Genomic DNA, 22,108 nt, shown 5'->3' with positions numbered 1-22,108 from the left:
TTTTAATAAAGATCATATAGACTTGGAAAGGCATTTAACAAGCTTCATTGGGATATTACATTGCAAGCAAAGTTCTTCTATGAAAAATTCTTTAATGTGGAAAATAATTTGAGATTTTGGACAAGCCATGGCTCACTTATTTGAATTTTTTTAATGAAGTTACAAAATAGATGTTGTCCCCAAATACCCTGATCTGCAATGATTAAACTTAGTCTTGTGTGGAGGCCTGGCACAAATCCTCTGCATCATAGCTTAATGATTTATTTTGCTTCACCCTGAATTTGTCCCTGTTGAATTCCAAATGTCGTCCAGGGGAGTTGGTCTGGACCATGGAGTCTGTGTGTGATAGAAAAAATAAATCTGCTTTCAATAAATGGGGCTGGGTCCAGGGCATGATAGGGCATAGCTGTGTGGGAGTGATGTTAAATAGGTTTTTATGCACAGAAGGAGATACCCTGAGGTAAAGCTCAGGCCATTGCCTGCTACCAGAGAACTGAAAGGGAGGCAGAAGGCAGCCTGGCCACTCTGGGGCAAATGCCTCTCACTTCCACCCATTTGGGTAGAAATCTCTGAAGGAAAGCTGTGCATGAGGGCAGGAGAGAGGGGAAGAGGTGGGCAATGAAATCCCAGTGTTGCTGTGGCTGCAGGGCAGAGCAGATTCCATCTGGGTGTGCACATGGGTCCTTGGGAAAGACCTGCATGCATGGCCCCTCCATGAGAGCCAGGTGCTATTTAGGGCACCTTCAGGGTGGATCCAAGCTCTAAGGTTTCCAGATGCCCTCCAAGGGCTCCAAAGGGGCTGTGTGCAATGCACTGGTTTGCCATCAGGAATAAGTTTCTTCATTCCCCATCCCTTGAGCTGGATTATGTCATCATGCCAGGGCATTAACCTATGGCTTGTACATCTAAATATATTTGATTTTGGGTTTTCTTCTCTTCTAATATTACAGCTTTGCCTGGAGTTTATAAATACTCCATTTAAGGAGCTATTTAGCAGTCACAGCATTCCTGAGCTCAATCCAAGAATTGAGCTAATTATGGCTCCCCTTCAAAAAATCTATTTCCACTCCCCCTTCCAAGGCCTTCTCTCCCCTGCGGTCAGACAGCCTGAAGATAATAAAGTGCAAAAAACTCCTACCTAAATAAACAGAGGAATTAATTGGATATGCTGTCACTGACAGATTAGTAAATCCCAGTCTTACATTACTTATTTATGTGAGTCATCCTGCTGTGTGGAAATATTTGTGTAATACCCTGATTTAGAAGAATTATATTCAAAACCCACTAAACAGGAGGGTTTTTTGGCATCTTCCCTAAATGGGATAAGGAAGAGTAACAAGTAATCTGTTTCAACTGCTCATTAGCTGGCTAATGCAACCGGTGATAAATGCAAAAAAAAAAAAAAAAAAATTCTGCTCTTGCAACTTCATAACCATTGCATCAATCTTTCATTTTTTCATTCAAGAAAAATCATGTCTTACAGTATCCTTGGAAAAAAGCCTTGTCTGTTTATAGGCAGTGCAATTCACATTCCTGGTATATGGAACACCAAATGTCCGGGGATAGCCAGCATCCTGGCAGAGTGCCATGCATCTTATTATGTAGTAGGAGAGCCAAATTTCCTCCTGCACAGTATGTCTATAAATAAATTGCTTCTTCCCAAGCAATTAAATAGAAGCATTTTTCCAACCAGCATGCAAATACAGGATTTTTTCTTACTGCAAGTAATAGCCAATTTATATTAGTTTAAGGACAGAATTATTTCAACAATTATATTAAAACTGCCTTCTCCTTAGCTTGCACAGTGATGTAAAAAATGCAATGAAAAATTTTCTTTAAGTGACATTTCTTCACTTGTAAGGATCTGGCATAAAGAAGCCATCAGCTGTCTGCAATTGAAGTGTTATAAGGACATTTCACCAGGGCTGTTAAAGGTTGACACTGCAATCTTGAGACTGCATTTGCATTCAGCCTGTAGCTGCTTTGGGGTATCTGTGCAGTTTATTTACACAGTGCCTAGAAAAAATAACCTCATAATTTATATTGGTGGCTCTAAGAAGATACTAGAAAATAAATTGGCATTTTGTGATTCTGGATCTAAAATCTGGACATCAGCAAACTGTCACTGAGCTCCTCATCTCCAGCTCTTATTCAGAACACATGGCTGTATTTTTGTGGGCTTGACTTACCAGGTTATGGAAACAATGCAGGGAAGAGGTTAGGAAATCTTCATCTGGCTGCTTTGGTAACTTAAATTCATTGTAGTAATTAGTCTTGGGAAGTGTCTCTGCTTTCCAATCAGATTGGCATTGTGCCACATCACCTCTTTCAGAAGTGAGACCCAAAAGGAAACTACAGTGGTACCACCCTGTTGAACTTAGAACACTCCAATATGCAAAGTGTATCTTATTGTGTCTTCCTTTGATTACACATGGAATGTCTTAGAAACCATGGGGAAACAAGGACTTTCTTTTATTCCTTCCACATCTCCAACCATCATCTAGAGTAATTAGGTGGTGTATTTACAACTTTTCAACTTTTTAAATAGTTTTTTTGAGAATGAATGATTGCAAGATACCTTTCTCCGTTCCTCTTTTGTAACAAAATTTACATTTTTTTCCTTTAACTTCCTTCTTCTTCCATTATGAAAACTCTTTATATACTTAAATTGTATCTCCCATTCAGAACTACTTCCAGAAGGAAATGGTTGCAGGAGTGGCATCCCATGTGGTAAAAAAAGGATGAAGAGGTTTTTTTTAACAGAACTAGAAAGTAAATTCCTTTAGATTCAGTATTAAAAACAAGAGCTTGGTAAAAATGCTGACTATATTATTAAGCAGTGTAAGGAATTAATATATTTCTTGTGAGTACTTTCTCAAGAAAACTGGTATTTTTTCATGAATTTTGATCTAATGTGTGCAGCATAGTTTCTCTGTAGCTTCATCAGTGCCTCCCACTTTGAATGGGAGCCAGAAAGGTGTCATAGATAGAATTAAGTGGGCCATCTTTTCTTAAGACAAAGTATGTTCTTAAATAATAAATGATCCTGGCAAGTTGTTTATTACCAGCAGTTAATGATCTGTTTATTAGTTAAAGTCTGTGGCTGTTAACACTCTAACAAATCAGTTCACTCTGTTAAACATCAATTTTGAGTACATTATTGGTATTAACCATACAACGAACTAAAACTGTTGCAGACAGTTGATTTTATTGCTGTGGCAGAATTGTATAATGGGAGGCAAAGGTGTTCAGTAGGGTCCTGCTGTAGATAGATTAGGTTACATGTGTTTGTATTGGTTAGCAACTGACTTTTATCCACAGTGAGTGTGTATTCTCTTATCCCAAATGTCTCTCAAGCAGTTTAAAGTCCTATCTGCTCTAATTTCTGTGGGTTTTAAGAGTGAAAGAATTACTTTTGTGTCTGTGCATATATTTTGGAAAAAAAAAATAAATTGGTGGCTTAAAAATTAACTTCTGGGAGGTGTTTTGTGATGAATAGCTTGCTTTAAAAAGTTAAAAAAAAAGCTCAGAAATCAAATACTGCTAACACTGCTTGTTTGCCTGAGCAATTGGCACTAGATCAACTGGTTTTCCAGACTATTTGCAGCTACTGTGAGGAACAGAGGCAGAGTTTGAAGATTCTGGTGTCGACTCTGCACTAAGCTGTGCTTCACTTACATCAAGTTAAAATCCCACAAGCATCTTCAAAAAAAATGAGAAGACCTGGGATATTAGGTGATCTTGATGAGAATACTTGGTCTTGAGTGGAATGGTGCTCTACAAGGTTTTGGCTCTGCCTAGTCCCAAACCATTAAATACATGGATTGCAATTTTGCATCTGATCAGGAAACAAAGCTGTAAAAGTAGGTTCACTCCTAGGGCTCAAGTAGTGGTAATAAGTCTGGCAAGGCTGGATAAATAGGTGTGAGAACTACATTCCAACCCACAAATTTAAGAGTTCAGATCTGTTCTTTCAATTTTGGCCCACTTCTCATAAAAGGTAGCTCTAAATACTTTCAGCATTTAGAAGTAATCCATTGATACATTGGCAGAGAGCAACCCCCAAAAGCTTTTCTATAAAATGTATAAAAAATACTTTTCTCCAATTTGCTTGACAACTAAATTATTTTTAAGGTTGTTTCTATGCTAGAATAATCAAACTGATCCAAAACCTTGTATGGGCCCAGTATTATTTCTGGAGGGGCTGGTTCAAATTTGATTTGAGTCTTTCTTAATTCAGTTGAATTCAGCTAAAACCAAAATAGTTAAACCAGCAATCAGTGGTTCATAGCACTAGCGCAAAGGCTATCCCAAAATAGTATTTAAAATTAAATCACACTAACATTATATTGATAATCTACAACTTGCTTGGGGCAGAAAACATTACTGGGGAACGTGTTGTACCACCACAACTGTAGCTGTGGTCTAAAAGGTCAGTACAGAACAAGAATTCAGTAACAAAAGTGACACTTTGGACCCTGAACAGGAGGATGTCTAGCAGAGCTTTCTGTAAAGATATTAAAAGTGTTCAGCTCTTTTCATGTTTGCCAACCAATTTTAATGCCCTGTTGAAGGAGGAATAGGAGGACCTGTGGTTTTCACCCAGTGTCAACAGCAAGGTAATTTCCCTAAGAGTAAGTACTGCTTTCCTGAGAGTTTTAATTACCCTCGAGGTCCTGTGGTTTTCATCCAGACTTGCAATTAGCCAGTTATCCCACAGGAAGGTATTTGCAATGTAATCTGAATTAAAACCTAATCCCACTCCTGTTAAAACCAAAGCTAATGTAGATTTGCTGAAATTCTCTCTCTGCCTGTTTGTTGCCAGTGTAGCTTGTTTAGGGGCTTGAGCTGCTGCAGCTTCCCTGTCACTCAGGGCTCACCTACCCTGCTTCAGAGCAGTCCTGGAAAACAAAGCAACAAGAGAGGGGAAGGAGGACAGCTCAGCTCTCACCTTGGCTAGGCAGTGACACAAACTTTCCCACTTGCCTCTGGGAACACCAAATCACATTTTAATCTTGCAAAAAAATGCAGATTTTATAAACCAGTGGTCGTAGATCACTGTATAGAAGCAATCGTATCTGAAGTCATGTTACTCCCTGTAGCCCTTGAGGATTCCTGCCTGCCAGTTTCTGCAGCTGGCATTCTGAGTTTGTGTGCATTATAAACACAAAGTCAGACATATCCAAGGAAATCTGTGCTGGTTGCTGTTTGAGTGGATTGTTGGTGCCGTAAATTTGAATGCACTGACACTTTCTTCTTGCTTGAAATGTAGTGATCACTATATATGTTTGCATGTGTTTATATACTAAAGTCCTGTGTAGGATGACATGAATGCTAAATGTGTTTTCCTTTTCTGAATGCCTTTTACTGTCCCTTACTCTGCCCTGTATAAAGAGTGCCACAGAACACTGAGTGGCTTTAACAGAAAAACCTGAGTTGTTTTTGGTAGCATGTATTTTTTCTTATCAATGCATCACACTGCAAAATGCAGCCTACTGCCAAAACAATAGACTCTTCCTGTACTTTTACTTTCCTTCAATCTGTAAGAGCAAGGCTCCATTTAAATCCTTCTAAATGAATAATTTGAATGACACATCAGAGAAAAGCATGTGTTTTACCAGTCAGGCTTGAGGGTGTTTGAAATCAGCCCTCAGTTTCAAGTGACAGACAGCAGCCAGACTGACTGAGAACAGGGAGGGTGAGAGGGAAGTCAAATAGGATGGACAGGTCAATGGGACTCAAGCAACCTACAGGAAAGGAAATACTAAAGTTATGCAACTTTACATCCTGTGGTTCTTTCTCTTTAAGAACAGCATCTATATTATTGCAGTCACTCAGCACAGAATTGCTCTACATGCAGTAAGCAGGCAGAAAATTCAAATGCATTTTCAGAATTAAAGGTGCTACATTTGCAATTGCAAGATTTTCTCTTCTGGATTTTAATGGAGCAACAGCACCAGTTCAATCATTTCAGAATAAGTGTGTTGGTGGAATTGCTGTGCACAGTCCAGCTCCTGGATTGCTTAAGAGTGAATGTTTCAATTTTCCTCCTTGAGCCTCGTTTGAGACTGCACAACATGCAACACAACCAAATGTGGAATACAGTCCAGAAAATTTAAGACACTGGCTGAAGACTGTTTGTATACAATCACTCCCTCTTTGAGGACAGAGCAAGCAAAGGGCATGTCAAGCTAATGATGTCCTTAACCACAGCCAGTTTTGAAGTCAAGGCATTCTGTGCACCAGAAAGTCAGATTTCTTTCAACATCGCTCTTTCCAGAACTTGATGCTCATGTTTAAATCATTTTAGAATTAGCAATCCAGTTGTTGGGGCCAGAGTATAGACTAGGGAATATTTGTACAAAATATTTGAAGTTGTTCTCTGGTTTCCCTGGATCCTGCTAATGTTTCAACATGGGCCAGTCTCCTTTTGCTGAAATAGGGCAGGCTGAGGTTAAGAAAACCTAAAATTAGTGGGATTTAAACTCTAATGGCTAGACTAAAGCATTAGTCATCTGGTGGCTGATGCCTTAAGATGTCTTTGTAAAGAAAATATTTTTCAATCAAAAGAGACCAAAACAGTGCACTACCTGCTTTAGGCAGACTGAGAATATATTTCTATTGGAATACAAATTCCAATTTTCTATTGGAAATTTGGTCATTACAAAGGTTCTGAAAGTTATCCTAAACTTTTAAAAGTTTTATCTAATATATTTTACAAAATGAATATACACAGGAACTTCACATGACACTTGTCACGGGTTTTGCAATATTTAAAGATACACAAGTAGAGAACCTTTAGATAGAGCACCAAATTAGTGATGAAAATGGATAGATGTTGCTGTCACTAACTGCTGTTTCAAATCCATCTCCATGCCCTGTTCAAAACAGCAAATTTTGTAACCAACATGAAATTCAAAGGTTTGGAAAGGAAAACTTTCTACAGACAGTTGTTGTGAGAGCTGTTATTGGGCTAAAATTTGGTGTTCTGAAAACATCTGGAGTCTCAGTGTGACTTTTACTCCTAAGTGGGATGCCTTTCTTATTTTTGGGTCACTTCTGAACACGAAGTGGTAGAAGCCCACAGCTCACTTTAAAGGAAGCCTGCTCTGTGAACTGTGGTGCCTCACTAGTTGCATGCAGAAAGGTAGGGAAAAGATCTGCAACTCACTGTCTTCTTTGAGCTGTGCAGATGCTCACAGTACACATGATAATATAGCTGAAAGGCTCAAAATACCCCCAGTAAAAAACCTTTTCCATTAAAAACTTCAGAGTAGATCAGAGTGCTCTATAAATTCACATTCTTTATGATCTGACTTCCTTGGTTAGATCTTTCCTAAAATATCTTATGTCCACTGGATTTTCTCAATGTGGTAGCAAATGCATGTTTACTACCCTGGGGCTAAACCACAGTGAAGAATTGGCCCAAGAAATGCATATATCCACCCATCCATCCATCCATCCATCCATCCATCCATCCATCCATCCATCCATCCATCCATCCATCCATCCATCCAAGTTGTGAGCACATTTTATCCTCAGATCAGCTGCTAATGTGTGTTGATATATCCACTGCAAGAGGCAAAAAGGAGAAAGAGCCATTTTTCCTTCCCCCTGAGAATCTTTATCACTGACAAAAGTCACAAAAGGATTTATCCTCACTCCCAAAAGCTTCTTCTGCCACATCAGCACAGAAATAAAGAGGATGCCATCAATAAAACTTCTGAAAAAGGAAATATCCCTGACTTTTGGCTCCTGTATCATGTTCTCTGCTCAGTTCCTAGTCCAGAATTTTATCTAACTACACAGCATGCTGACCTCTTGAAACAGGCATCAGGCCCAGACTATGATCTTGCATATCTTACTAAAGCTTTGGGACAAATCCATCAAAAAACCTCTGAATTTACATTTTCATAAAAAAAACAGAGTTCCCTTCAAAAACAAAAGTTTGAAGACTAGGCTGTGAGAAAGCAGTGCATAGGAATTAGAAAGAAAATAGAAACCCAAAGGCAAAGTGTCTAGAGACAGCTGCAAATGGATAAATACTGGCATAATATTCCTGATTCATAGCAGCAGAAGACATGCTTGTGGCTCCAAAATATTCTATAAACCCAAATTATAAAAAATTCCCTGTCTCATTAGATGGGATTCAAAGTATAAAAGGTGTATGTTGCAAATTTTCAACTAGAGGTGAACATATATCACAGGACTTCAAAAATCTAGTTCTGGTTAGTTTGGAATTAGGTGATTAGTTAGGAAGAAAATAACCATAAATTAATTCAGACCTCAAGTTAATCGTATCTAAATTTAACCTTTTCTGGAGGCTTTCAGAAAAATATCAAAGCACTTAAGTATATCAATATTGTAAATAAAATTGTCTTTAGAAATACGAAAAAGAAACAAAGCCAAACATAATATAAACACAACTTTTCAGTTCTGTCATCTAGTGGTTTGAGTCTTGTGTTGAATTCTACAAATGATCTTTACAGGAAATAGGCTATTTTTGCCTAAATTAGAACACAAATGAGGATGTGGTTTACTGACACCATGATAGAGACATAGATTAAAGTTGAGAACATTAGTAGGTAAATACAATAACTCTTCCACTTCAGTTGCTTCATTGGATGATGTTGTTTTTCACCTAATGTAAGCACTGATCACTGAAACAGATTACAATTATATTTATTTCAATGATATTATCAAAACATCATCTAACCAAGATAGTATTTCTGTAGTTCCTTCTGGCATATTTGCCTTGCCTACTTCAATTCTGTTACCCTTCATTATATTTTCATCCACTATAGATTTTTTGGTTTTATTTTTGTACTTTTGGCCTTCATTACTAATACTATTTCCTGGATTTATAAAAAAACCCCAAATGATATGTATTCTTTATATGTATCTGACACACTTCACTAAAAAATAGTCTACTAGGTTTCAGTCATATGGTGTTTGGAAATGATAATGTGACTTTTAGCTGGGAGATACTCTCCATTTCACTTTTGATTCAAAATCACTGGCAAGTACCAAGCAGACTTCCATAGGTGTGGGACTGGGCTCCAGTTCCACTGTTAGATTAGACTACAGTCATATTCACAAACTCTAAATCTCCTGAAAAACATGAAAGTCTGAACATACATCGTGTGCATGGTACAGAAAACAGTGCAGTAGCTGTCTTTTGTACAGTTGATTTATTTATTTTTAAAGCTGACTTTGTTGCTCTAACTCCCTTGCAAAGACTTTTGAGGTTCTTTGCATTACAAATGAAGAGTTACTCTGGGTGTAACCTCCAGAGCCTTTTCAGAGAGAGGAGAGGTTCTGATTGCATTGTGTACACACAATTTATACTACAGAGAAGATCTTTAGCCAATGTAATAATGCCTGGGTGGAAAGATAAATGCTGACCACATCCAATTCCCCCTGATTTGTAGCTGTGTGTGCTCAGGAGCTGTTGTGGTTTAAAATCCAGTGTGGTACATGATGATCCATAAATTTAGTTCAGTTATTGGAAAAAGGTAAAAGAACAACAGAAGTCTTAGTTTGGTGTATGTTTATCCGTTGGGAAGATGGTCCTTTGGATTTTTTGGTTTGCTTTTTTTTAATTACTCAACTTATAATAGCACAAACTGTGGCATAGAAAATAATCTAATAGCATAATGAGCACAATTTATGCACAGTGTTTGTAGGGAACTGATACACACATCTCCCTCTCCACCATTACTTGTGACTGTATGTATAACATGGGGAATTAGAGTTAGCTCACCCTTACAGAGAAAAATTAAAGAACTAATAGGTAAGAGTGAAGCCATCTTGTCTGGAAGCTGGTAAGCACACTGCTACAGTATGTTCAGTTTCCAGAAGAAATTTTGGCTGCTGGCTGTACTGTGGTTGAGAAGCACTTTGTAAACCTGGGTCAGCCATGTGTGTCCAACAGACCCACTGTGTCAGCCTCTCCAGCACATCCCTTGGAATGAATTTTTCCTTAATGTAGATGTTCTGATCATCCCACTTTCCTGAGCTTAAATGGGTTTCATCACAGTATTTTTGAGTAAATAATCTCACTCAAACTGCTTTTGGTGGTAAATAATCTCACTCAAACTGCTTTTCCACCAAAAGCAGTTTCCACTCAAACTGCTTTTGGTGGAAACAAAGCTTCCAAGTAACAAGGCATCCTCCTGTTGACTCCTGCCATTGCAGCCAAGGACCCTAAGTGTATTCCCACTGTCCCTTGCAAAGGTGCACTATGCCCAAAGATTCTTCTCTGCAACAATCTGCTCAGTTTAGATGCAGATTACTCTGTTAAGATGAAAAGTCTTTTTCTTGCTGAGTCATTAATGTCATATATCCTCATTTGCCAAGTATGCTGTTAGTTGAAATACATATGAAACCTGCAAAAAAAAAAATCTCATTGGCCTTTGTTCAAATTCATGGAAACCTACAAGAGATTTTACTTTCTTCACTAGCTTATATCAAATCAGACTGAACTGATACCAGCTCTTAAATTGCTACAGCATCTGATTTGTCTATAACAAAATTTGTCTATGTTGACTCTTTACAATTCTGAAAAAAATCACCTCTGACCACTAACAAAGGGGGTAGTGTATCTTGAGAACTCTGTGTATGACTAACTGACATATACAATAAATACAAATGTTACTACAGTAACAGATTGAAATTATATAGTTCATTTAAACCTTTTTCCAACTTCAGCTTAGTCCCCACTAAAGCACACAGGAAATAAACATATTGAGCTGTCTGGCACCAGGCAACTATCCAGGTCCTGTTCTGTCTAGCACTGTGCTAGGCTTATCCATCTAATCAACATTAGGAGGTTTATTTATGTGAGACAGATATATTAGTAATAAATGAATTTATTCAGTAGCTTGGTGGATTTATACATGTACAAAATCATTTTAGTTTAAGCAGACTTAAAACTGACTCCGCTGCTTTTATGGGCTGTATCCTGAAGCCCTTAGCACATTCTAGTCTCCTCTTCACAAGAAAAAGAAATACAACCCAAACCACACAACGCCCCCCCACCCCCCCCCCCCGCCCGCCCCCAGACGCACACCAAAAAAGCCCAAAACAAAAAACCAAAACACATCACAAAAACAAAACACTAATTGAAGTCAACGGAATGTTTACTGAGCAAAAACTGCAAAATACTTAACAACTGGTGAAATGCAAGTGAACATGAACCTAGCAAAGTGGCATTTCAAAGGGTAGTGGTATATTTATATACTTTCCATGCAATATTCCATGTATGAAAGTCCGTTTCAATTTTTAAAGCCCAAGATAGTTTGTAGAAGAGAAACAGCTGACAGAATTCAGAAGGGATATCTGGGTTTTCTTCATCACACCTATTTGTACTTTAGACAGACTTTGTTTTAAGGCATTAATTTGACATGCGAGTCAGGTCTGTGCTACGTTGAAGACTGTTTTCACTGATTCCTCTGTTGTTTTTTAGAAAACAAGACTGAGAATTCTCTTAGCGCTAAGGTTTATCCATTTCAATCAGACGGTGAGTGGCACATTCCCACCTCATTCGCAGTTTTTAATTCCAATTGCTTTTGAAATGTCCCTTTTCCTTCCCCCCTTTATGCTGCCACTTGAAAGTTGAAATGCAGCAAGAATGTAACGTTAGGTGCCAGTTTTCTGAATTACAGGGTGACTGCTTTAGCTGATCCCAAAAAGCAAGTGTCTTTTTATACCGCATAAAAGCCTGAAATGTTTACATATCAAAAGGCTATAGGCCAATTTCTGTCAAAATTATACATGAAGTTAAGCAGTACAAGCAATTTATTTAAACACTAGTCATTGTAGAAAAATTCAAAACCATATGCTCTTTTAGCAGTTTTTCACAAATGCATTTGACCCATGACTTGGCAAGACATGCATGCTTCATAATTTACCCTAAATTTCAAATCCTCTTGACATTTAAATAAAAGATCTTCATTAATAAAGTTTATATGAATGAAAACTTTAGAAGCTGATATTGTTAGAGGGAAGCTTTCAGAAAAATACCTAACCGCTTTTCTGCCTCGTTTTCAATTGACTGACTCTCCTAATCAGTTCAAGATAAGTTTATTCTGGGAACAAATTACGGTAATTTCGCATTGTATGACTTTTATACTTTTCTTCCTGGTGAAGCAATGATGCAATCAATTTGAAACAAACGTGGGGAACGCTGCAGGGTGATGGCATTTCTAAGTGAGAGATGTGCCGCGAAGCGCCATTTCGCCTCCGGTCATCCCCAAAGCCCCGGTTCGCCCCTCGTTACCCCTCGCGTGGGGCGGGAGCCGCAGCCGGACCTGCTGCCCCCGGCGAGCCCCGGCCGGCCGGGCCGGGCTGGGCTGGGCTGCAGCGCCCCGGACCCCTCCCGGCCAGCAGTCCCGGTGCCGCTCCGGCCGATCAAAGACTCCGCCGAGAAGGCGGTGGGTGCGTTTTGCATCCCCGGAATTGTTCTTTAATATATTAAAATAAATAAAAAATAAAAGTCCAATTTCTCAACAAGCGCATTTTCATAGACTTGTGTATGGTGATTGCTTTGTATGAAATCGTGTTTGGGTAATAATACTGAAAATCAGCGCCGTGTTTACCGTATTTCATATCTAACAGCTTGCTCTGCCCAGCGCTATGCTCCTCTTTAGATCCCTCTCTCAACCCATGCTGTGACCACCCTCCCGTAACAAACAATTGCTTAGCAACACTATGCAGCACAATTTGCTTGTGTTTCATTTGTTATTACAATTTCACCCCGACATTATGTGACAACTGATTGTTTGTTTAACACAATTTTCCGTTTGTCAGGTTAGCGAAGAGCGCATGGGAAATGAGAAACTCCGAGAGCAGGTTTTGCGAAGCGGGTATCAAAACCGAGGGTTTCACGGCAAAACGACTCAGACTAAAAGAAAACAAAACAAAACAAAATAAATCTTCCCCATTGGGGGGACAAAGTTATTTGGAAAATATAATTTCTAAATTAGGAATAAAGGTAAACGTTGTAGCATGATGCATCACCCGTCAGGGAAGCAAAAAACTCTTCTGGAAGCCGAGCGCCCGCCCGACCCGGGCGGTGTGTGCTCCGCCAGCGCCGCGGCTCCTCCGGTGCCCACTCGTGTCCCGCCGTGCTGCCTTCACCTGGGAGAAGGCGGACAGGAGCGGACGTGAAGCCCTGACGCAAATGATGCTGAGCACCCGAGAAGTCGGGTGTCCCCACTGAGGATGTCCCCACCTGCGAGCCCCCGCAGGAGCGGGGCTCCAGGGGTCACCCCGAGGGGCGGCAGTCCCGGGCTGAGAGCTGTCCCCGCCGCCGCTCAGCGCCCGCCCCGAGCCCCCGGGGCACCCACGGGATGCTCCTCTCCGCGCCGGAGCAGAGCGGGCCGTGGTCCCGCGGCCGGCCTCCCCTCGGGCCTGGCCCACCCGGGGACCCCGAGCGCGGCTCGCCCGGAGCCCCACTCCCCGCCGGGGGTGCGCAGGCCCCCCGAGGAATGCTGTCGTGCATTGCTGCAGAGCCGCTGAGGACGTGAAGGAGCATCCCGATGGCGGCATTAAGCAGGCGCTGCTCTGCATGCAGCGTGACCGGCTGCACTCAGGGAATTACTGACCAAAAAATCCCAATAAACAGCAACGCCCTCTACGAGCCCACCCACAAACAAACAAAAAAATAAAGAAAACTCTTGAAATATCAACAGAAAAAAATTTCCCAAATCTAACCAAAAAACCCGCCTAACCCTCTGTCAAACAGTTTCACTTTCCATCAAATTTGAAAAACTTGCACGAAGTTCAGGTCTAAATGCCAAAGGCGTAAAGAAATGGTTAGACAGATAAACTGAAGTAAAAACCGATGCAGCTAATTAATCACATTGTGATGTATCAATAAAGCGAGAATTTAGCTTTGGCATTCTTTTTTTTTTTAACGCTTACACAAGTCTTTCGCTATAAATAAATACGTTTCAGATCATTCTCAGGTGCGGTTTTAAATCCTGGAATATCGAGGAAAGGAAGGCTAAAGATAAAGTACGAGTAAGCGCTAACGAGGATATTCTTTGTTGAGGAAAAATAATGTGTTCCTCGTAAACGGACTCTAATGGCTTGTTTTCATTTCACGCGTACAATGTCCTACCTTCTTTGATGGAGAGTTGATGGGGTAAATAGTCTAATCTTATTCAGTTCACCTCCTGTGGATTCCCAGGGACAGTCGTGACAGACGAAGTATTCTGCAAATCACAAGAGCCAGCTACCAGGAGAGCCAAACCTTTTAATAGGAAGAGTTTTAGGGATTTAAATTTTCTCCATTTAAAAATTCACGGAACATGCAAAATATAAAGTTCTCTGCACCATTGCAACTTCATGGGCTTTGTTTTCTAAGCTACATAAATAAATATTGAAAATAAATAGGCACCAAGATAGATCAGAAGCAAATTGGAATACCTACCACACCCTGGGATTTGAGATGGCACTGGTCTTTAACGTTTGCGTCTCTTGGCTTGTTTTAAAAATAAAAGGTGATACCTGTCTGAATCTGGTAAAAAAGGAAGAAAAAAAAAAAAAGAAAGAAAACGTAGAGATAGAAGTTTACAATATTCATGTGTCCTTGTTCTGCCAGGTGACCTAGGAAAATAATTTAAAAAAAAATAGTTCGGTTACTCAGTGAAGACGTTGTTGCTTCACTGCAAAAACCTTAAATCAGAGAAACACATACTCTTCAATGCCCGCTCAGTCCTCCGAGCCGAAGACGCAAGATTCAAATCGTGCTACAGAAACACTTGGAGTGGGGGGGCGTTGCATGTTTATGTGGCAGTTTATTTTTTTTTTTTTTAAGTGCTTCTTAAGCAGTTCGAAGCATAAATAATGAATCTGAGCCTTAGACAGAGGAAATCGCACCCACTAATGTGAACTAACACGACCAAAGTAGGCGCATAATAGACAAGACTAGAAGCTGCTAACCACTTCTACACAATGGCATTAATAAGATTAACCTGCACAATTAGCCGGTGCAGCAGAGATCAAGCCTAAATCTGGGGCCTTTCTAAAAAGCCCACTAATGGAAAGGATTACGTTAATTTCATTAATTCTCAATACACAGACTCGGGCTGCTTTCACTCCTTTGTGTAACCCCCACATCTTCCCCACCAAAAAAAGGGAGAAAAAAAAAATCAAATCTGGTTTTGTTTGTCATCTGCATATTACCAGGAACTAAATCCAGGATGACGTCGCCTGGGTATAAAAAAGGGAAGAGGTTCAGATGGATTATACTCCGAGCAGCCCTCTGGGTTGAGATCAGTAAACAGGAGAGAGTTGAGGGGGGAAAGTTCCAGGGGTGGATCCTGCGCACACACACACACACCGCACACGCGCGCACAGACACACACGCACACTCTGCCCGCAAGCTGCCCTCGGAAAAGGCTCTTTTCTTTTCGCTCCGATCTCTTTTTAAAATTTATCCGAAAAGTTTCGATTTCGTGTCCTTCCAGCCTCTTTCCCCCCCCCTCCCCAGCCACCACCTACCCTCCCTCCCGCCCTCCTCCCTCCCTCCCCCGGCCGGTCCCCGCTGCCCTGCCCCGCACGGTTTGGGGCATGCCTGTGAGCATGTTCAGCATCGACAATATCCTGGCGGCCAGACCTCGCTGCAAGGACTCGGTGCTGCTGCCCCCGAGCGCCGCGCCCGTCGTCTTCCCCAGCCTCCACGGGGACTCGCTCTACGGCAGCGCCTCCGACTACGGCGGATTTTACTCCCGGGCGGTGGCTCCCGCCTCCGCGCTCCCGCCGGCCGTCACTGGATCTCGGCTCGGCTACAACAACTACTACTACGGGCAGCTGCATGTGCCGGCGTCCCCCGTGGGCCCTTCGTGCTGCGGGGCCGTGCCGCCCCTGGGCGCGCAGCAGTGCTCCTGCGTCCCCCCCGCAGGTAAGGCGGCCCCCGTGGGACGGGACGGGACGGGGCGGACGGGCCCCCTTTGTCCCCGCAGCCCGGAGCCGGAGCGGGTGGCGGGGAGCTGGCGGCCCGCCGGAGAGCGGCTGGGCGGCGGGAGGGGACATTTTCGGGACGGGACAGGAGTGGGGGGAAGCAGCGATCTCATGCAAAGCCTATCGTCGACTCGTCTGTCTGTCCGTAGGTTACGAGGGCACTGGGTCAGTCCTGATGTCCCCTGTTCCCCATCAGATGTTGCCCTACATGAACGTGGGCACTTTGTCCCGGACGGAGCTGCAGTTACTGAACCAGCTGCACTGCAGGCGAAAAAGACGGCACCGGACTATCTTCACTGACGAGCAGCTGGAAGCGCTGGAAAACCTCTTCCAGGAAACGAAATACCCAGACGTGGGCACGAGGGAACAGCTGGCCAGAAGGGTGCACTTAAGAGAGGAAAAAGTGGAGGTACTTTGCTTTCTTTTTCCTTCTTCAACCCTCACCCATTCGCACTCAAACGCGCTCGAACCGGATGTATCGCGGTGCGGCTCCAGCCCGGCTCTGCCAGCGGAGGGAGAGCGACCGCTTTGCGGGGGCAGAGGGAAAGTTTTTATTCTTTCCAAGTGTCCTTCCTTGGGACGGCCGGCTGAGCCTGTCACAGGGCTGTGAGGGATTGTCGGCAGGCGGCCTTGCCTCCTGAAGGCGCCGGGCCGGTCCCACCCGATCGGCTGCTTCCCTGCCTCCCTCCGTCCGTCCCTCCTCCCTCGGTCCTAGAGCGGCCGCCGCACACCGGCCCCGGCAGAGCTCCGGGCTGAGGTCAACTGCGGGTTTGCATTGTGTTTTTGTTTGTTTGTTTGTTTGTTTGTTTGTTTGTTTGTTTGTTTGTTTGTTTCCCTCTAATAATTTAATTTCTTAACGCAACAGGTTTGGTTCAAAAACCGCCGGGCGAAGTGGAGGAGGCAAAAGCGATCGTCTTCGGAGGAATCAGAAAACGCACAAAAGTGGAATAAAGCGTCTAAAACGTCGCCGGAGAAGAGGCAAGAGGACGGGAAAAGTGACTTGGACTCTGACAGCTGATACTTCTAAGTGGGGGGGACATTTCCCGTGGACTGTCGGATACGCTCCAGAGGATGCTACTAATCTTGCACAAGATCTGCCTTGTTGGAGGGGGAAAATATCTGTATATAATGTACAATGCCCCGAGCTAATTCCGTGTAAATAAAATGTGTTGCGGAGGTGTTGCACAGGTAGACGGCGGCGCGTTTGTTCACTCTGCGCCGCGGGGAGAGGGAGAGGAGAGGGGCAAGGGAGCAGGGAGCGATGGTGTCCAGCTCCCTGGGGAGCAGGGCCGGCCTTGCCGGCGCAGTTCCGTGTTCGCGGTGCGGTATCACAGCGTGAAAGCCGGCGGAGGGTAGCGCTGGCGGGCGGGCCCGCTAGCCGCAGGCCGGGGAGGGAGGGTGGGTCTCGCACCGGGGGGAAGCGGCCGAGGCCCAGCCAAGCAGGCCGGTACGAGCCCGAGGAGGCCGGGAGCGAACCCGGCTGCCCCTCCCCGGGGGCCGCCCGCCGCAGTCCGGCCCCGCTCGCCCGGCCGCGGCCCGAGCGCTTCTGCCGGCCCGGAGCGCTGCCGCTCCCCCCGCCGCGGCCCGGCCCGGCCCGGCGGCCTCCGTGCCCTTGGGAAACACCAGCAGGCGAAGCAAAGCCCGCCCCACACTTGTTGACTCTGTCCCGTCTCCCTGCGCTTTCCCCTATCTCCCTGCGGCTGAGCCTTGTTGAGTTTCCAAAGCGTTCGTCTTTGACCCTCCTTTAGAAAGGCCCTCTTTCTTCAGCGGTGTTTAAAGTTGTTGCTATTAAATTTTAGACACTATCAGATGAATTACACGTAAGGGGCGGACGAGCCTCGTGTGCTGCTTTTTTCAGGTGTTTCAGAGGAAGTTGAAAATGGAAGTTTTCTCCCCTTTGAGGCAGCACCTTTGCAATTATGAAAGCAGTGACAGCCTGGTCTCGTTTTACTCTTCCCTCTGCAAGGGCCTCGTAGAAGGGACGTCTGTTCCCCCTTTAAAATTCACCTTCGTTTTCCTTTTGCTTTTTTCCCTGTGGCTCTCCAGCTCAGAGCTTATCATTTCAGAGAGGAACCATGGCAGCTTCCCCATGGTGTTGTGTTTAGGAAGACCCTTCTCTCTCGTTGCTTAAAAGACGGCTCATAAAGTTAAAACAAATAACCTGAAAGTGTAAAGCCAATTCAGACAATCTCTGGCCTGAAAACTTCAGACTGCACCTTTCATTCAAAGTTAAGTGGTAGTGAGATGATTTTTCTTAATTATGGCCAATGCCTAAACTCACCTGTATCTATTAATCTCACCTAGTTTAGACAAATGGTTTTTTCAAATACGCTCACCATTACCTCCAGTTACACAAGAAAGAGTCAACTGCTGTGTTGCTTACCTTTTCCCTATTCTTCGGGATGTATCCAGGTTTTTGTGGGTGTTGTAACATGGTGCATACTGCAGGTGTTAGTGTGATAGAGCCAGTCTTAGTACCTGTCTGCTCAGGTGGCTTTTTAATGTCAATGTTTCCACATAGATGTGGCATCTCTTTCTGAGCGACCTCTCACCACATCAAGATGTAGGAACAGCTGCTGAGGAAGCAATTCAGTGTGGTTTTGTGTGAGCCAGTCCTTTAGGGGGCTAAGACTCTCACAGCTCCTGCGGTCTTGAGGAGAAGAAATTTAGCCTCCTGTTCCTTGGTGCAGCAGAGGAGGAAGGGTAAAAGCAAATGGATTCTTCTTCTTGGATACATGTGATGGTTTAGTTTTATGGAGCTATTGCATTTTGGAGATTCTACCCTCTTGCTATGGATGCATATTTGACCTCTGTAAATTATATGAATTACAACACAACAGCACTAAAAATTAGTTCTTAAATTGCTGAAAATTAGATTTGAAGTGTTTTGTTACATTATATGCAGGAAGTCTCACTGAGTGGATTTTTAATGTCATCACCACTGTATTTAGTCATTGTTAGGTTTTAAAATGCATACTTAATTTGCAAATAAAAGCCAGGTCTAAAGATAATATTGCCGAAGACTTTACAAATGCTTATATATTTGTGTTACTTCCATGTGTAAATATCCCTATTGCCACAATAGGAGCTTGGAAAGGTTTTGTTTTGTTTGGCATTTTTTTGTGTGGGCTGATAATTTTGGAAGTCACTGTTAAAGATTTGAACTTGCATAGTTGAATGTAGGAGTTAAACTAGACCTGGGTTTGTAAGAAGTGGGATTTAAAAATATTTTTGATTACCAATAGGAGTTACTTAAAGTTGCAGTACAGATCTTTAAAGAAACTTAGATTTTTCCAATGGGAGCAATGGTTCCAGTTGTGACCCATGGATGCTCCAGGTCTCCAAACATGCCAGTTAATGGATTTATTAAGAACTGTTTGTTCTGTGGAAGCATGGGATGTGATGTAAGAATCAAAACTTTGTATTCCAAAACGCAGTTTCTATCCATGGAATTGTGATGAATCACATCTGATTTCTTTAAAATAACATTGTACCTTTGTCTGTGTTAATTTTTGAGTTTTTATAAACTCTTTATTATGATAAGCTTGATCTTGCAGTCACAGGAATCTATTGTTATTACTACACGTAGGTGTAGATCTACTGAAGTTAATAACATGACTTTAAAATCTAATTGAAAAGCAATTTTAATCCTGACCTAAAAGCTTAACCTTACTTACTAAAAATGGCATTTGTGCCATTAATAGGAGTAGCTGTCTCATTCTTTTTCTCACTGGTGTTTGTTGAAAACCTAAAGGTTTCATTCTATCTTTTTAGGCTACAAAATGAGATTCTGTGCAGTATGGAAGTCTGATATTGAAAAAGTAGTGAGAAGTTTGCATGAAAAGGATCAAGAAAGTTGAAAACTAAATTATTGAAAACATGAAGGGGACTGTAATAAGAAGATCTCTCATTCACTTGTGCTGTTTTGTTGGCATATTCCATTTCTAGATGTCTGTCTGGATTTTTATTTTAGGAGGATTCCTACATGCCAAAATGCAAATGCCACGTAGCAGCTTTCATTATTTTCTCTTTCTGGTCATGCAGTAGGAATAAATCAAAGCAAGGGACCTGAATGTGTGCTATGTTCCAGCAGGTTCAGTTCTAACAAAGGGGCTTTGAAAGAGTTGTTTGTGGTTCTGTTTGTTAACACTTGTCTAAAAAGGAGACCAAAAGAGAATTTAAAAAAAATTTATTTGGTCAGTTTTTTCTGTATCTCCTCCACGGCAATTTACAACCTTGTATCTTGGGCAAACATTCTCAGAAGATTGGATGGGACTGAAATGTGTTGTATTGTTCATGGTGCTGAGGCACTGTCTGGGTTTTACAACTGGAGTTCAGCTTCTTGCTGTCTTACTGATTCTCTGTGAAATGTTGGACTTCTTTCTTTCTTTCTTTCTTTCTTTCTTTCTTTCTTTCTTTCTTTCTTTCTTTCTTTCTTCTTTCTTTCTTTCTTTCTTTCTTTCTTTCTTTCTTTCTTTCTTTCTTTCTTTCTTCTTTCTTTCTTTCTTTCTTTTTCTTTCTTTCTTTCTTTCATTATTTCTTTCATTATTTCTTTCTTTCTTTTTCTTTCTTTCTAAATTTCTTTCTAAATTTCTGTCTGAAGGATGAATAATATTCCTCTCAGATCTCACAAAGGAGTTGGGTTGAGTGGGGGATTATAAGAAGAAACGTGAGCTACTTTGGAGGTTCACCACTGTAGTGCAGACTTATTCCAGATAGTGCTGTGCATTTTAGGAGTAATAACTAAATAATTATACAAAAGGAGCATACACCAAATAAATCTCTCTGACACCAAGCTGGCTTAGCTTACAAAATTCTGTTGAAGGGAGAGCAATGGGTAGTAAGGTTCCTATGCACAAGGTTTCTTCTGTATAGAGGCAGACTTAGTAATCTGATGTGCCCTCTTCATTGTGTCATCTGCCTTTAGATAGCAGAAATTTATATTTCTATTAATACTCTATTAACTATATTTATTTCTGTAGTTCTTGTTTTAATGAGTAATGCTGGACAGCAGAGGTCAGAATTTTTTTTTTGCCTGACATGAAGTGATTTATTATCAGCTGAGAATCTGGACTTTTTTTACCTTTCAGTTTTACTAATACTTGAGTGAACTGTTTTGGGGCTTTACTATAATGGGATCCTGGGAATACAAACCATGCAAACTCTTTTTTACACATGACTTGTGAAGCAAACATTTGGATTAGTGGAAGTTATAAAAAAATGCAACATTAAGGTGAGTTCATATTTTTTGTGCTCCATCTGTATTTATTGGTTCTCTGGGATTAAACACTGTGGAGCATAAAGAAACAGAATCCTAAAGAGTTTTTGTTTTGTATTTCAACCCCCTAGGGTTTTATTCCATTTATACTTTATGCTTTCCTACTTCAGGGACCTGGTGAGCCTGGACTCAACCTAGACAGAAAAGTTTAGTCAAATTACCTTGTTTTTCTGGAGTTGCCACTTACCCTGATTTGATTGGAGTCTATTACACAAAGGTAAAAATTATAGCTACAAGGGGTTGGATTGTAAGAAAATAATGCAACTTTAAAGTGGCATATCTCTATAAAGTATTATTATTACTATTACTATATCATTGTCTTTTTGAGGCAATGTTTGCTACCCAGTGACTGCAGATTGCTTTCTTAACAGCATGTGTTGGGTTTTTCACCTTCACTGTACCATGGAAAAAAGGACAATTTTGGTGAACTGTACCCCCTAACTCAGGATTCAACCATCTCCTTCAACAGGCTGCCTGCAGAGCTTCTTCTCCCCTGGCTGTCCTGGGTGGGTGCATCTGTGGGTATGGCAGACTTAGTACTTTTCCTGGGGAAAAAAACCCCAAGGAATGGAGAGCCAGACTGTGATGGTGTCAGTTCAGTGATTTGGTTTGTAGGGAAGCATCACAGACTGAGCTGCAAACCACAGCTGAATGAGCTGCTGAGCACAAGGATGAGAACATCTGAGGCTGGCATCCCTCTTGACTCAGATGTGTAGAACCTGACCATAACTGTATTTATTTCCTTATGTGGGGACTTTGGCCAACTGTCAAGGAGCTTAGCTGTGAATTTTCAGAGTGATCCCAAGGTGGGAAACTGCTGTTGCTCCATTTTGCTGTTGGAAGTGCTGAGGTACCTCTTTC

General features: G+C 42.0%; 1 protein-coding gene and 1 long non-coding RNA gene across 4 annotated transcripts; one reads left to right on the top strand and one right to left on the bottom strand.

The window, feature by feature from the left end:
- Nucleotides 1–12,456: 12,456 nt before the first annotated feature.
- LOC127059667 (uncharacterized) lies at nucleotides 12,457–15,723 on the bottom strand. 3 transcript variants are annotated; one of them, XR_007777680.1, is made up of 5 exons: nucleotides 15,626–15,723; nucleotides 14,438–14,524; nucleotides 14,126–14,257; nucleotides 13,021–13,140; nucleotides 12,457–12,904 (listed from the first exon to the last, which is right to left on the bottom strand). It is a non-coding gene; the product is annotated as an uncharacterized LOC127059667 (long non-coding RNA). The 3 variants fall into 3 exon arrangements; XR_007777679.1 differs by having other exon boundaries at nucleotides 14,438–14,613; nucleotides 15,626–15,705; XR_007777681.1 differs by having other exon boundaries at nucleotides 14,126–14,219; nucleotides 14,438–14,613; nucleotides 15,626–15,705.
- GSC (goosecoid homeobox) lies at nucleotides 15,580–17,149 on the top strand. Its single transcript, XM_030240458.2, has 3 exons — nucleotides 15,580–15,910; nucleotides 16,119–16,378; nucleotides 16,835–17,149. Exons 1-3 carry the CDS (start codon nucleotides 15,580–15,582, stop codon nucleotides 16,985–16,987), a joined length of 744 nt encoding a protein of 247 aa, XP_030096318.2. The 3' UTR covers nucleotides 16,988–17,149.
- Nucleotides 17,150–22,108: the final 4,959 nt, after the last annotated feature.

Source organism: Serinus canaria, chromosome 5 (assembly GCF_022539315.1).
Source record: "Serinus canaria isolate serCan28SL12 chromosome 5, serCan2020, whole genome shotgun sequence".
Taxonomy (NCBI): domain Eukaryota; kingdom Metazoa; phylum Chordata; class Aves; order Passeriformes; family Fringillidae; genus Serinus; species Serinus canaria.
The sequence above is the reverse complement of the archived record's forward strand: the minus strand, read 5'-3'. Positions and strand labels throughout refer to the sequence as shown.